Genomic DNA, 15,392 nt, shown 5'->3' with positions numbered 1-15,392 from the left:
GATGAATGGTCATTTGCCTTGATTGTACTACAAGGAACCATCTGAGTTATTAAATGCATTGCAATTAACTATTTGCTGCCCAGACAGTATTTAGCTAAGTGGTTCTTAATCCTAGGTTTGAATGAAGCATAGGGGTTCATTGAGTCAATCTCAGAAGTCCGGCAGGGGCTCTGCCGCAAAAGTGGTCGGACGAATATTTTTGATATAACTTTGCAAAATTTCCCCTTGACAACAGTTTGAGTAAGATCAAAAATGTGTCTGGAATTAGTGAGATTTTTGTACTCATTTAACTGAAACCAGCTACTGCCATTCACTTGCATAAGCCTGCAAAGTCTTTTGACGGATACTTCACTGCACGAGCCTCTTATCCAAAATGGGTGACACAGCCACTCCATTTGATAACGAGGCAGCAGAAGTCAATGATAAATACCTTGACAAAATCATTGAAATTCAGCCAAACCAGGTTAAAAAGCATATCTTGGAATTTTCTAGACCATTTGTCACAACACATCTTCGCAAGCAACCTTTTTGCGGATGCTGAACATAAAAACATTGAAAAGTAACAGCCCTTGCTTTGAAAACGACGTGAAAGTAGCACTTGCCAAGGTGAATCCAGGCATACCTGAACTGTTGGCTCAGAAGCAACAGCAGAAAGCACACTGGTTGCAGTTCGATAATTTATTGTGAGTTCACGGCTATGGTGGTTTTGTTCTACATGATTAAGATTAGGCACCAATAGAAAAACTCTATGTCTTGAATATAAAAAAAAGGCATATTTTACTTTACACGCACCTGGTGGGATTCAGTAGCTCCAACAAGGTTAAGCACAACTGATCTAGCTACTGAACTTAAATTAGAAAAATGAGCATCTGCTGGAAAATATGAAAATTTGCTAGATATAATGAGAATCTGCTGAAAAAAATGAACATCTGCTGGGTGTCAAAAGTACAGATAGATACGTTAGGTGGGATTTTACTATTAGTTTAGCCTAGATGATCAGAATGCTTAACTGAATAAATAACATTTATTAAAAAAAAAAAAAATATATATATATATATATATATATATATATATATATATATATATATATATATATATATATATATAAGTTAAAAAACATGTCAACGATATATTTTTAAAATTGCATAAATAAGTAAACGTAATATAGTCAAATAAACAATAAAGAGTAATATTCTCAAAAATCAAAATTGTGACAAATGTGGAAATGAAAAAATGCATTTGCATGTTGGGAATATAACAAAACAAATGTAAATACATTAATAAATACAATTGAGATGTTTTAGTGTTTTTAATAGCGGAATTATATTTATATATTAATATCTATTTCCAAACATAAATCCATTATTATATACTATATTTGTTATCTTTATGTATTTATTTATTTCCTTATTTGCATGTTTGTTTTTTTATTAAATTTTGATTTCAAATTAGCGTTTTTTTAATTGTTGATTCTATTATATGCATTATGGTTGGTTGGTTGGATCCCTAAACCACCATATGGGCACCATTTTCTGTGGTGTGTTTTGGGCAAGTGCAGCCTGGTGGCTCCCAACCCTCTCCAGGGCAAAATGCTTTTTTACTTTGATTTCATTAATTTGTTTTATTTTTTATTTTAGTAACTAGGCTAAGGTATCATAAATGCAACAGCTTCTTTCACACTGCACTTAGCACACTAAAATGCTCAATCAACCAATCAATTCACTGCATAGGCGCTGGCAGTAAGCACACCCGAACTGAAAAATGCTCAACTCTGGTCCATTGTTCTGTGACGACATCTTGGCTTGTACAAGACCGATTGCGGTGGAGTGATAATAGTAAACAGGAAGATAATTGGCTTTGTGAGGTAAGAACCCAGCAATGACAAAAATTTGAGTCAGAGGGGTCCCTGTGTTCCAATTTTTGAGAAACAGATGACATACCTTGATCCAAATAAAGAAAACTCCTGCTCAGCCTGAAAAACAACTTACAGTTCTTTAAATGGGATTGTGACTTACGGGTGAACCTTAATTCCAGAGTTCCTGCCCATTAATTAGAATCACATAAATGCTTTCCCTCTTTTTGTTATTTTTCAACTTCTTTCCACTCCCCATTATCAACCCAAATAGAAGCTTAAGGACCACTTCCATCCATCCATCCATTATATGCGCCACTTATCCTCAGTAGGGTCGCAGGTGTGCTGGAGCCCATCCCAGCCATCTTTGGGCAGTGGGCAGGGGACACCCAGAACTGGTTGCCAGCCAGTCGCAGGGCACATGTTGACAGACAACACACTCGCTCATTCACAATTTGGACTGGCTAACCTGACATGCATGTTTTTGGAACGTGAGAGGAAACCAGAGTGCCCGGAGTGAACCCACGCAAGCACGGGGAGAACATGCAAACTCCACACAGGAAGGTTCAATCTCATGACCTCAGAACTTTGCTGCTGACGCACTAACCACTCATCCACCGTGCTGCCCTAAGGACCACTTAAAAACCACAAATTGGCCATAAATTTGAAAGTGCACCTTATAACTCAGTGCGCCTTATATATCGTAGGATATGGTGGATAAAATTGGATATGCATACTGTAATAATAAGGGTGTGTTATTTTCACCAAACATTGTATGCAACGGTGCTAGAAACACTGATTTGCATTTTGTTCAGCATTTTGATAAGTTAAACTTTCTCTCCACTTCTTCACCAATAAATGTTCGAGAATGGAGAAAGCAGAAGTATTTTAATAAAATACAATACAAGCTCTTTTCTATACGTATATATTCAAATAAGCAATGTTATCAACGCACAGGTGATGAAGTAGAGATCAAATTGCAGACAAATCGCACTGCAAATCAGTGTTTCTAGGACCGTGGGTAAAAATTGTGTGATATTGAGATAAAATCCAATACCTTTTCTTTTATCATCTGTATCACCGGTGGTCTAATGGTAAATGTCAGAGCTCTCACCACTTCATCCTTGTTACAATTATCGTTTTTTTCAATGTTATGCGATTTTGGTCAGTGACACTTGTCAACTGAGCAATCATTGCACTAATATATACATAAGTGTACAAAGAGCCAAATGTTTATACACAAATACCGGTAAACACGGTACCTCTTACTGTAGTCGCAACATTATGTGCCTTATGTGTGAAAAATATGATAATCTACTACTTTTGGGGGATGCGCCTTATAATCCAGTGCGCTTAGAAGTGCTTGAAATACAATGTACTTAAAATATGATACTTAACAACAGGGGTCAGGAACCTTTTTGACCCAAAGAGCCATAAAAAAGAAAATATCTTAATTTTTATTTATTTATTTTTTTATCTATGTTTTGATTTTACACCATATATTTCAAGAAAAAGCTCAACAAAATTGCCAAATTTGCACTCCAGACAAAATATAATTCTTAAGCACATTTTATTTTACTGTGTGATGTTTGGTGATTTGATAAAATATTTAAAATAAGAATAATGCCAGAGCTTGTGTCCCATATCAATATAAATGTATCACATGAAATTTATCTTCCTCCTACAGTTACTTAAATTTGCTCTCAGTGCTTTGCTAGAGCTTCTGGGTGTTTAAATATCGTGTGGCTTTTCATCATACCGTGTCTCAAAAATTGATATAGATTGTTTAAATAGCTTCCATATAAAGTATTATTTAGAGATATACAGTCTTCTGGTGTGACGCCTTGACTGTAAACCACAGTCAAAATTGTGTTATATTCATACTGGATCCAAGCCTTACCTGAGTCAGTCTTGTCTTGGCTTCACCCGTGCATCAATAGGGTTTGTATGTATCAACACCTCACATATTTGTGCAAGCTCTGTTTTATCTCCAAGCCATATGTACTTATGAAAAAAAGCCAGATATTGCTCGCGAGCTATAGGTCCCTGACCCCTGCTTTAGAACCTTCAGTTGTTGCTGTTTGTTTTTGTCGTTGGAGTTTATACTGTTCCAGCATCAAAAAACGTAAACCTGAGTCCACTGAGCACCATGTAATTCAAACATTTCCTCTAATGTGTTATATGACCACAGAAGCCTGTCCAGATTCCCAGCATATTCTGACCCAATTGCGTCAGAGAACGGAACTTCCCCGCCGATGGTTTCCACTACACCTGAATCAGCAAACAAAGTGAGATGACTTCCTTTTAGAGTTGTGGAAAGTATTACCATCCATGTTTCTTTTTTTCAGAATGTGCATCTGTTGCGACTTAAAGGACAAAGAAGTTTGGACCAACAAGAGAGCAGGTCAAACACTGATACTGGTGTGTGTGTGTATTTATTTATTTTAAAGAATAGTTAGTCTCAATGAATGAGTTAAATGACTACTAGGAGATAGCCAATACAAGTGTTTACCGATACTAGTATTGGCTACTATCACATGTATGATACCTTAAAAAAAGTTAGTATAGGCACATTTACGGATAACCTGGTTTCGGTACTAATCCTTTCTTTGTTTTCACTCAATTAAGTTATATTTCATTGTAGGTAAACGCGAAGAAATGCTTAACAAGTTAAATTCAACTCTCTCGGACGTACCACAAATCAGGTGAATTTAACTACTAGCCGATGCTCATTTGTGTTATGATGGAAGCAGAAGCATTCAAAAGTGCAATTTTCGGCATACAGGGAATGACATAAAAACTCTAAACATTTGTGTTGTTAAGATCTCAGGATGGTTTCAACCTGCTCCTGCGTCGCCATGGAGGCTCCAAGAGGAATTCACTTTTACGCTGGTGTCAGAGCCAAACCCAAGGCTACAAAGTAAACTAGTATTCTTGCCTTTTTTATTGCGTGAAATGAAAATGTTTTGCCCCCATCCCCTAAAATTCGCTATGACGATGAATAAAAGGGTATTTAAACTTAAGTCAAAATCTGCAGTGGTACAACCACTATATGCAATCCCTCCCAATGAGGATGCCCATGCCAATCACTGGAATGCATATGTAAATGCCTTTAGTTATATGATGAACACCTATGATTAATATGTTGATACGTGTGCGTTTTTATCAACATATTAAAGGTCATGGGGTTTTTGAATGCCATTTTACAATATCGTGTATGTTAACTGGTGTGTTACTTTTTTTTTCTTTTAACAGAATATTGAAATTACCAATTTTAGCAGCTGCTGGGTTGATGGCCTCGCATTTTGTGCTGTTTACCACAGCTACCTTCCTTCACATATTGCTTACAGCAGACTTAGTCCAGACAACAAGGTAAACTTTAATACCATAACATCGGATTATATAGCGTACTTTCAAATTTGGGGTGTTTATGTGTGCCTTATAGTTTGGAAAAAAGGTCATTTAATGTACTCATCACTTTTTTTTTTCTTTTTTTTTCAGAGGGAGAACCTCAGCCTAGCTTTCAAAACAGGCGAAACGGTTGGAATTGCTCCATCTTTGGTAAGACACTCAAACCAGAATAGGCAATGAGCTTCCCACCAGGTGAAGCCTGACGCCTGACTTTGTCCAAATTTGGGCTTAAAGCAGTTGCCACTTCTGTATGACAAACACTCACCCGCTTCAAGACTGATGACCTGCTCAATGATCTGTTTAACAGACCGTTGAGGACATGCTGCGTGCCGAAGGTCCAGACTGGCAACGGGTCCTGAGCTATGTGGAGAACATGTATCGCCACTTTGAGATGTGACGCAGGTATACATTATCATTGTTATCATAGTTTGAGTTGTATCCCAAGAGCAGGTTAACTGTAACAGCTGTAGACGCTGGCTTTGTGACTGTTTTTTTTTCTCTTTTTTACTAACAACCTTAAATCGTTTAACCTCAGTCAAGATTAAAAAAAAGGCATGATACAGGCAAGAGGTTTTCTGAAAATGTGCAGTGTGATGTAATATTGTGTTTGCCTTGTGCAAACGTAATGTTCTTTTTCATGCCTTCTTATACACTGGAAAACAAATTACTGTATTTTCATGACCATAAGGTGCATCATACTAAAAGGCCAAGTCTCAGTTATGTGCACCTTTGCAGTATTTAACACACATAAGACACACCTGTTAATAGGACGTGTGTCATATATACGATCCACATCACCCTTTAATGTTATCTGGGTGTCCTCTACCATGCCCATCTATTTAAAAATTGAGCAATAGTAATACTACGTTTGCTTCTCAACAGCAACACACACACACAAGCAGGCAAGTGGGATAAAGATAAAGATAGAGCGGGAGCAACACTGAGATTGTTTTTGATTTGATTAAGTATCATTGACAAAATACTAACATTTTCTGATCATCAACAGGCATAGGTATGATAAAACACATGGATAAGACAAGCAAAAGAAACAGAGTGGAAACAAAACAATGGATGTCGTTGTCAGTCAATTTAATTGAAGTCCTAATCTTGCGTTTCTAAAATGTCCATCAAACAGGCAAAAGTCAATTACTTTACTTTTAGAATGATTTTTTTTTTTGCCATGCGGCTCCTCGGCTTTTGTGAAAGTTTGAACATCAGTGCCATCAGACACGTTAGCCCAAAAATCTACAATCAGCTGGAACTGATAGCAAACTCAGGGTTCATTTGCTTTACTTGTTTTTTCACATCAGCGATGAGGCGCCATTAACGAGATGCCTTTGGTGATTAGAGTCATAGTCAGATGACAGAGGCGGTCATCTGTCCCCCGCACACCAGACGCCATTTTCAGAGATGTTTCAAGTTTTGTTGATCACATGTTTTTGATTAAAAGACTGTTCAAGATGGTAACATCGTCTCCATGGAGTATTTTGCAAATGTTTAATTTACAAAAAAGGCTGATGACCATGAGGAATAATGCATGCTAAGAGAAGACAGCATGCCAGCCGTGCACGGGGCTTGAAATAGGCACACATAGAGGCATGATTCAATCAGGGTGTCTGAAATAAACCAATATGTGCTGCATATCGCACATAGTTGTTCTTCCACTTACAATAAATGCCCACTCTTTCCCCTTTAACATTCCCATGGTGTCCTCTACTACGTTTGTCTTTCAACAACTACACACACACACAGAGAGCACACTGCACTATAGGTCACGCTACTTCTGTAGAAAATCTAATACTTTTGTGTGCGCTTTACAGTTGTATTATTCCTTAAATATACATTTGTGTTTATAATATGGGGGAAACAAAAACAAGAAAGAATTAATATCAATTGCTATTTTTCCCGACAGACTGTTTCATGCATTTTTATAAATTACTATATTATCATTCGATTAATGTTTTTTTATTCTGTTTTTAGATTGTTCAAAAATAATAAAGACAAAAAGTGTTAGCCATTCAAGAGATTTCTGACACATTTTCCAAAACCGAAAAAATTTTTTTTACTTGATACCTATTGTTAAGAACTAAGGGCCCGGTCACACAGCCGTTTGCGTCTGTATCGCGGGTAAAATTTTGCGGGGTTTTTTTTTTGCCCGTGGTTGCCCGCGATGGAAAATGTGCAAAATTGGCCAACCCGCTGTTCATCGGTGGTATGCCCGTAAAACAGACGCCGCGTCATTTTCTCGTGTGGACCACGGGTATAAAAGCTGCCGAGCCGGTGTTGTGCCGAGAAACGCATCCCTGCCGAGATTTGCATCCCCTGGCTACTTGACCTGGTTTTATCTCACTTTTGTATCACTTTTCAGGAATGTAATAGCGGACATACAACCAAAACCACTTTGTCTTGCATTTGTTGGGAATGTAATACAACTTAAACCGTTCCGTCTTTGTATTTGTTGTGAATGTAATCGAACGGTAATGCACACCGTATATAAATCACTTTTGAGCAGGTAACATGTTTATTTTGCCCTTTTCTATTCAAATCGCTCGTATTGAAACTGTTATGCACTCTACCATAAAGCTTATTTCAGCATAATAAGCTTTATGGTAGAGTGCATAACAGTTCTCAAAAGTGATTTATATACGGTGTGCATTATCGTTCGATTACATTCACAACAAATACAAAGACAGAATGGTTTAAATTGTATACATTCACAACAAATGCAAGTCGAAGTGGTTTTGGTTATATCTTCGCCAGCACATTCTCGAAAAATGATATACAAGTGAGATAAAACGAAGTACAAGTGGTTATAGTAATCTCGGCAGGGATGCATTTCTCGGCACAACACCGGCGTTGGATAATGGATGGATTGATGGATGATTACCTTGATTTCAAATAAGAATGTGATATTTAAAAGAATGAAACAAATAAATGGGGGACTCACACTACTCCGACTATACTGGTATGTGCAGTAGAAACAACTTAATGTTACAACAAAAGTTTACTCTTTTAGGAATCTCCCACTTATGCCCTGTTTGAAATATCAGTTGTAAATATTGACTGTCGTTATGGTCATCCATGGGGCTTTTTTTTTGTTTTAGGAGACGTTAAATCTCCCTGGTTCAACTCCAAGGCGGTCATTAAAATGTAAAAGTGGCTCCAATCAACGTTGAACAGTTTTAAATACGTAGGGATGTGCATTATAAATAAGGCAAAATGACTTTTCGTTTTAAATCCATCACTAATACTGACGCAACACATACCTTTCTCAGACTCGTTGAAAGTGGACTTTGTACTAGCCATTATACACACACATGCTAAATATTTGACAAACTGTCGTTGTAAAATGTTAATATTTAACTCGTGTTAATACAAACAAAATACACTGTCGATGTGACATAAAAGTCAAGCTAAAACTTTGTGGTTTATCTCATCTTTGTGTTGCAAGAAAACGCTTGCCCTCGAACGGGCAAAGACCGAGATATGGCGAGATAATTCTTGTCATTTGTTTTCTTCTTCCACGTGAAGGAAGAAGATGCTCAAAACAAGAGGATGAAAGTGTACATGCCTTAAAATAGGAGATGCAAGGGTTGTATTAAAACATCAAGTTGAGGAACAAAAATCTTGTCATTCTTTATTGTGTGCTTGTGACGGTGTTCTACGATAATAAACGCTAACATTGTTTAAAAAAATAATATACATAATAATAATAATAATAAAAAAGGTGTTACTTGATTTAACGTTCTCTCCACTACCACATATAAAAGTGAAGCTTTTGGATTAATTTCACTGGGCGAAGTTGAAAAAAACTTGGTTTAATGAGGGATTTGTCAGGATTTTACTGCCCCCGTGTGGTAAGTGTTCGTCATTACAAATAAATCCCTAAACTTCAATTTTTTTTGTGGACCGCTCCCTTATGAAGAAAGAAAACTGTGTAAATAAATACCAACATTTTGAGCCTGACAAAGTAATTGATTTATGTATTATTCTGGGTTTACAGTTCTTTCTCTTGAAAATAAATTATTTAAAATAAACCTGGATTTGATGCTTAAATGTTCGTTTTTCTTTTTTAACAAAAGAAATATAAATCATTGATTGATGCTGAAAAATACTTTTTTGTTACGGGTTGGGAGGAAGGGCTGCCAGTTTGGTACACTTAGAAATAAATAACTTCTTACCAGGATGGTATTATGTTACTTTAATGTTATTATCAGGTTGTAATTTTCAAACAAACTCACTAAACCATTCAAACCATTAAAACATCTCCCTTGTATAGTGACACTGAGTGACTTGCTTAATTTATGAGTTAGTTTTAAAAATAATTTTGGATGAATTTGATCGTGTATTCAAAGGGTAACTGTGTAATATTTGACTACTAGATGTCGCTATATTGTGTAGTTCAACTAAGACGTCTGCGACAAACCTTAAGGAATAAGACAATTTACCTTTTTGGGTGGTCAGTTCAATTGTTTTCTGTTTTTCTGAGAGCATCATCCACACTGTTTCTTTAACATACATTGTAAAAGGATTTATATTGGTAACCTTGTGAGTTATGGTAGTCAGTTCCGCTCAAAATTGTTCCTAAGTGACATGAAAAGCATGCCAATTTGAGATTAAATCCTGTTTATTTGCTTGCTCCAGTGACCTTAAGGGTATCCCAGGGCATTATTTGTTCTGACAGGACCTGAGGCGATGCATGCTGGGATGCCCTCGCTGATCGCCGTCCTGGTGTTTCTGAACTTCCTGTCACCGTAAGGATTAAAGCTGAAATATCACATTACGCCACTTAAGTCAACCAAAAGGAGGACCTCAGTTATCTTATTTTTGGGAAAAGCTTCGGTGGCTTGCGAAACTATTTGGCCCCCTTAAACTTTGTGACCTTTTGCCACATTTCAGACTTCACACATCAATATATAAAACTGTAATTTCTTGTGAAGCATGAACAATAGGTTGGACACAATAATGAACTTTATTGGATATTTTAAACTTTTGTAACAAAAAAAAAAAAAAAAAGTGGGTGTGCAAAATTATTCAGCCCCTTTACTTTCAGTGCAGCAAACTCTGTCCAGAAGTTCAGCGAGGATCTCTGAATGATTTAATGCTGATCTAAATGAATAACGATGATAAATGGAATCCACCTGTGTGTAATCAAGTCTTGGTATGAATCCACCTGCACTGTGATAGTCTCAGAGGTCTGTTTAAAGCGCAGAGAGAATCATGAAGAACGAGGAACACACCAGGCAGGTCCGTGATACTGTTGTGGAGACGTTTAAAGCTGGATTTGGATACAAAAAGATCTCCCCCAGGCTTTAAACATCCCAAGGAGCACTGTACAAGGAATAATATTGAAATGGAAGGCGTATCAGACCATTGCAAATCTACCAAGATCGGAACGTCCCCCTAAACCTTCAGCTCATACAAGGAGAAAACTGATCAGAGATGCAGCCAAGAGGCCCATGATCACTCTGGATGAACAGCAGAGGTCTCCAGCCACAAGCCACTTGGGAGACAACAAAGATGTGGAAGAAGGTGCTCTGGTCAGAGGAGACCAAAATCAAACTTTTTGGCAACAATGCAAGAGGTTATGTTTGGCGTAAAAGCAGCACAGCTCATCACACTCAACACACCATCCCCAAAGTCAAACATGGTGATGGCAGCATCATGGTTTGGGCCTTCTTTCTTCAGCAGGGACAGGGAAGATGGTTAAAATTGATGGGAAAATGGATGGAGCCAAATACAGGACCATTCTGGAAGAAAACCTGATGGAGTCCGCAAAAGACCTGAGACAGGGACGGAGATTTGTCTTCCAACAAGACAACGATCCAAAACATAAAGCAAAAGCTACAACGGAATGGTTCACCAAAAAACATTAAGGTGTTGGAATGGCCAAGTCAAAGTCCAGACCTCAATCCAATTGAGAATCTGTGGAAAGAACTAAAAACTGCTGTTCACAAATGCTTTCCATCCAACCTCACTGAGCTCGAGCTGTTTTGCAAGGAGGAATGGGCAAAAATATCAGTTTCTCGATGTGCAAAACTGACATACCCCAAGCGACTTGCAGTTGTAATCACAGCAAAAGGTGGCGCTACAAAGTATTAACTCAATGGGGCTGAATAATTTTGCACACCCATATTTTAGTGTTTAATTTGTTAAAAAAAAGTTTAAAATATCAAATAAAGTGTGTTCCTCTTCGTGATTGTGTCCCACTTATTGTGAATGCTTCACAAGAAATTACAGTTTTATATCTTGATGTTTGAAGTCTGAAATGTGGCAAAAAGTCACATAGTTTCGCAAGCCACTGCAGCTCCTATTTTTTGAGTCCCGTTAGTTATATAAGGAATTGAGCATCATGGACTCTTAACATTCGTACCTGTCAACCCGTGTGCTTGTTTTAAGTTTTACTGCTAAAACAAGCATTTTAAGCTTTGTTCATGAAGTAAATATCTATTGGTCAACGTTTTAGTAAAACATATTAAAATAAAAAGAACATGACACATGTGTTGTGATACCCCTAAATAAATGTCAGATTTCAATAGAACATTTCATTTATGAATAATTATTTTGAGATTCAATTTCACATTTTTCAAAATTGAAATTGAGGGTTATACTGGCGGAGTCCACAACAAAAACAGGGGAAATAAAACAATATTGGGGTTGGGGGTGTTACCTGAAAACTAACACAAGAGGAGGCTTGAAAATCACAATTTTAATTTTCGCCTCTTCATTCAAAATAAAATCTTGGACAGAAGAGTAGTGTGCAGAACAACTGAATCTAGATAAAGGCCATTATGTTTGTATCTGTAATGCGTGGCCGGGCTTTCTACTTGGTTGTTGGGGCCGTGGTTTGTTTAAAAAGTGCCAGGGAGCCACAAGGGAGTGCCAAAGAGCTCCATGCAGCTCCAGCGCCGCTTGTACACAAAAGCAGATGTTTATCGATTTTCTCGGTATTTATTCTCAACAACATTGTTTCTGCAGTTTCGGAGCCTAAGAGCAACATACAAACACACTCAACAAACACACACAAATCGGGATTTCTAAAAACTTTTAGAATACAGTACAAAAATACTCCAACCTCTCCACTCTTATCTTCATATGATCAACATGCTGAGCTGTGTATAAATCGCACGACTCAATGCATTTACAGAAATGCGTTGCTCACACTTCTAATAATCAATAATATATATTTTACTATTCCATTTCTAAGAATTGTGACAAATGTATTGTAATTGTAACATGTGAAATGCGCAGAAAAATTAACATTCGTCTCTGTTACAGTGACGTTTCATATGTCGTTGGTATCACTGGTAAGAGTTCTGTGTTTTCACTGCTGTTACCTGGGCTCAAAACCCATTACAACAAAAAAAGTGCACCCAGGATTTGAATTAAGTTTTCGGGGAAAAAGAATAATTGTCAAAATGCTCTCTGTCATTGTTCACGAGGCCGTACCAAATGGGAGGCAGGCTGTAGTTTGGGGGCCACTGATGTAAGGGACTGACCTAAGAGGGTCACTATGCTTAAGCATTCAGATTGCAATTGACCTATGGCTAAACCCCACTCTCAAACGCGATGAGCTAATCACAGTGGGCATAGCCAAGCCGATACACTCGGACATTCTCTGCCGGCAAATGCAATGCAGCTCGTCAGTTTTCGTTCATTTTATGTGTGTGTTCTTTCTTACACTTTAAACTTCAAAATTGTCAGAATGTCACGAAGCGGAGCGGGAAACAGTAAAAAAGGACCCATTCGCGTAGGCGTACTCACAATTTATTGGGGGAAGGATGAGGAGGGTGCGCACACTCGATCTGGGGTTCGATGGTCGCGGTGTGGATTAGAAATCCATACAAACGACAAGTTGTCAAAACAAACAAACGGATCAGACCAAAAACAAAATAGGATCAAATACAGGCAGATTCACAGAACTAGGGATTTAACAGGTTTTAACAGAAGTCTCACGGAGTTTAACCAGGTTTAACAAACTTTCCAGCCACGTACAGTACAAAGGAGCGCGCTTAAGTACTCCAAGAGCAATCAGTCCAATGCGTCTCAGCCGGTGTCAAGGGGCGGGGCCAGCTGGGCGCCATGACAACCGTGCAGGACATGACACAGACGTTGTGTTTGAGTACAAGCCACATTTAAATCAAGTTGACCACAGCACCAACTCAAAGTGGCTAATGTTAATAAGTATGTCTACTTTTGTTCAGAAGTAAGTCAACATAGTATTTTAAGCAACATATTGTCACTTTGCTGGAGAGAAATATAAATATTTACCGTTAACATCTCTAATGTTAGGCTGACGTTAGCTAAAAGTTAGCTTGACGTCAACGTGACCGACATTTAGGGCTTTGGTTTAAATATCTTGTTTTCTGTTTAGCATAAGCATGTTAATTCAAAGTGATAAGCATAAAAAGTGTGGTATTCATTTAGTAGATTGTTTAAATTATTAGAACACATGGATAAACATAGCCACAATGTATGCTGTCAGGTACTTGTTTTGTCAAAGAAATGTACTCTTTCATTTTTGTTCAATTTGACTTATGGGAATGTTCAATACCACTTTTTCCCAGGAATAGTCTGTTAAACAGACAAAAAATAGCATGGAGACCGCACAATTGAATATAATCATCTTTGAACAATTACTGTATTTTCCAGACTTAAAGGCACACCGGATAATAAAGTGCAAAGCTTGAAATGAGTCTTTTGTTATATTGTCCATATATAAGGCGCACTGGACTATACAGCACATGGTATTAAAATGCAGTTAGGGATAGGGTTGCGCTAAAAATGAGTACTGTACTATAATTGTGCGTTGATTGGTCAGTCAAACTATGTATATCGCTAATCACAATTGCAAAAATAATCATGGCGGGGGAGAACACCACTAGACTGGGGGTCAGCAACAAGCACCTTTGGAGCTGGATGAGGCATTGGAACTCTCCAGTGGCCCTTCTTGGAAAAATTTTAAAATTGGAAACATATATGGTCTCTTTAGAAGACAAACATGACACAAACATTGTAAATGTTTTCCTATGAGTATATATATATATATATATATATATATATATATATATATATATATATATATATATATATATATATGTCATGATTACTCATTGCCCTCAACTGTGCCCGCTTGCTTGGCGCCAGCTTCTGCTTGTTGCCTGATTAATTCCCTTCCTCTTTATACTCAGTACGCCAGTCTCTCCCTGTCAGTACGTCAGCGAACCTCTCCATACGCAAGGCAAGCACATTGACTTTGGCTCCCGTCTGTCCCGTTTTCACTCGTAAACCACTCGTCTGTTCCTGATAAATGGAATCCACCTGTGTGTAATCAAGTCTTGGTATAAATGCACCTGCTCTGGCTACGACACATTTTTGATCAACGACAACGCTCTGATCTCCCGCTCTGGCTAACGACTTGTTTTGTCCGTTTGACCATGCTACGATCTCCCGCTCCAGGAGATCCACTTCCGCATTCTTATCACACTCCAATCCCGTCAGTGGCTTGCTTCCCTCGTCCAGCGAGCACCGGATGGCTGGCATTTGTTTTCCTCTATATCTACGCATCTGGGTCCTCCTCCTGTTCTGGCTCTGACCATTTATATCTATATTTTTATTTATTTATATATATATATATATATATATATATATACATATATATATATATATATATATATATATTCGGAGCAGTGTCTGGAACGATCCATTTCCCCCAAATGCATGTTCAACCTGTGCTGGCTTCATCATCCTTAAATAGGTGCCACCCGATTCACACCTTTTTTTTTTTTTCTTCCTCAAAATTGATGAAGTCAAAGTTTAGTTGCCACACTGCTATTTGTCGGAACACACCCCTTTTGACCTATTTGCCCAATTGCACAGCCTTTGGACCATGAATGTTTTACTGGATGTTAACTCTGACAAGACAGAAATGTTAATTATTGGTCCATCTAAATGCCGTGACTTGTTCTCAAAAACGGCTCTGAACATTGACAAATGTAATATCACCCAGAGTGACTCAGTAAAAAAAATAGGTCATGTAGGTTTTAGATCGGGGGATGGTGTAGTAATAGTCTGTGGTTTGCAATAATCTGTGGTCTGTGCAGCCCTTTGAGACTCTTTGCTGGAATGC

General features: G+C 37.8%; 1 protein-coding gene across 4 annotated transcripts in view; it reads left to right on the top strand.

The window, feature by feature from the left end:
- LOC148351565 (cytospin-A) overlaps positions 1 to 10,157 on the top strand; it is a 31,054-nt gene extending 20,897 nt beyond the window's left edge. Inside the window, exons 6-13 of one of the 4 annotated variants that reach the window (XM_088354766.1) lie at positions 4,044 to 4,140; positions 4,201 to 4,273; positions 4,497 to 4,557; positions 4,676 to 4,772; positions 5,108 to 5,224; positions 5,354 to 5,413; positions 5,571 to 5,665; positions 9,948 to 10,157. In XM_088354766.1, coding sequence (XP_088210892.1) covers positions 4,044 to 4,140; positions 4,201 to 4,273; positions 4,497 to 4,557; positions 4,676 to 4,772; positions 5,108 to 5,224; positions 5,354 to 5,413; positions 5,571 to 5,660 — 595 coding nt within the window. In that variant the 3' untranslated portion in view covers positions 5,661 to 5,665; positions 9,948 to 10,157. Of the gene's footprint in view, positions 1 to 4,043; positions 4,141 to 4,200; positions 4,274 to 4,496; positions 4,558 to 4,675; positions 4,773 to 5,107; positions 5,225 to 5,353; positions 5,414 to 5,570; positions 6,731 to 8,794; positions 8,899 to 9,947 lie in introns of those variants that run through there. The other 3 variants (XM_088354765.1, XM_088354764.1, XM_088354763.1) reach the window with 3 other exon arrangements.
- The last annotated feature ends 5,235 nt before the right edge of the window (positions 10,158 to 15,392 follow it).

Source organism: Urocampus carinirostris, chromosome 15 (assembly GCF_059441175.1).
Source record: "Urocampus carinirostris isolate Australia breed hairy pipefish chromosome 15, RoL_Ucar_1.0, whole genome shotgun sequence".
In the NCBI taxonomy this organism is placed as follows: domain Eukaryota; kingdom Metazoa; phylum Chordata; class Actinopteri; order Syngnathiformes; family Syngnathidae; genus Urocampus; species Urocampus carinirostris.
This window is presented reverse-complemented; position numbering and strand designations above follow the sequence as displayed.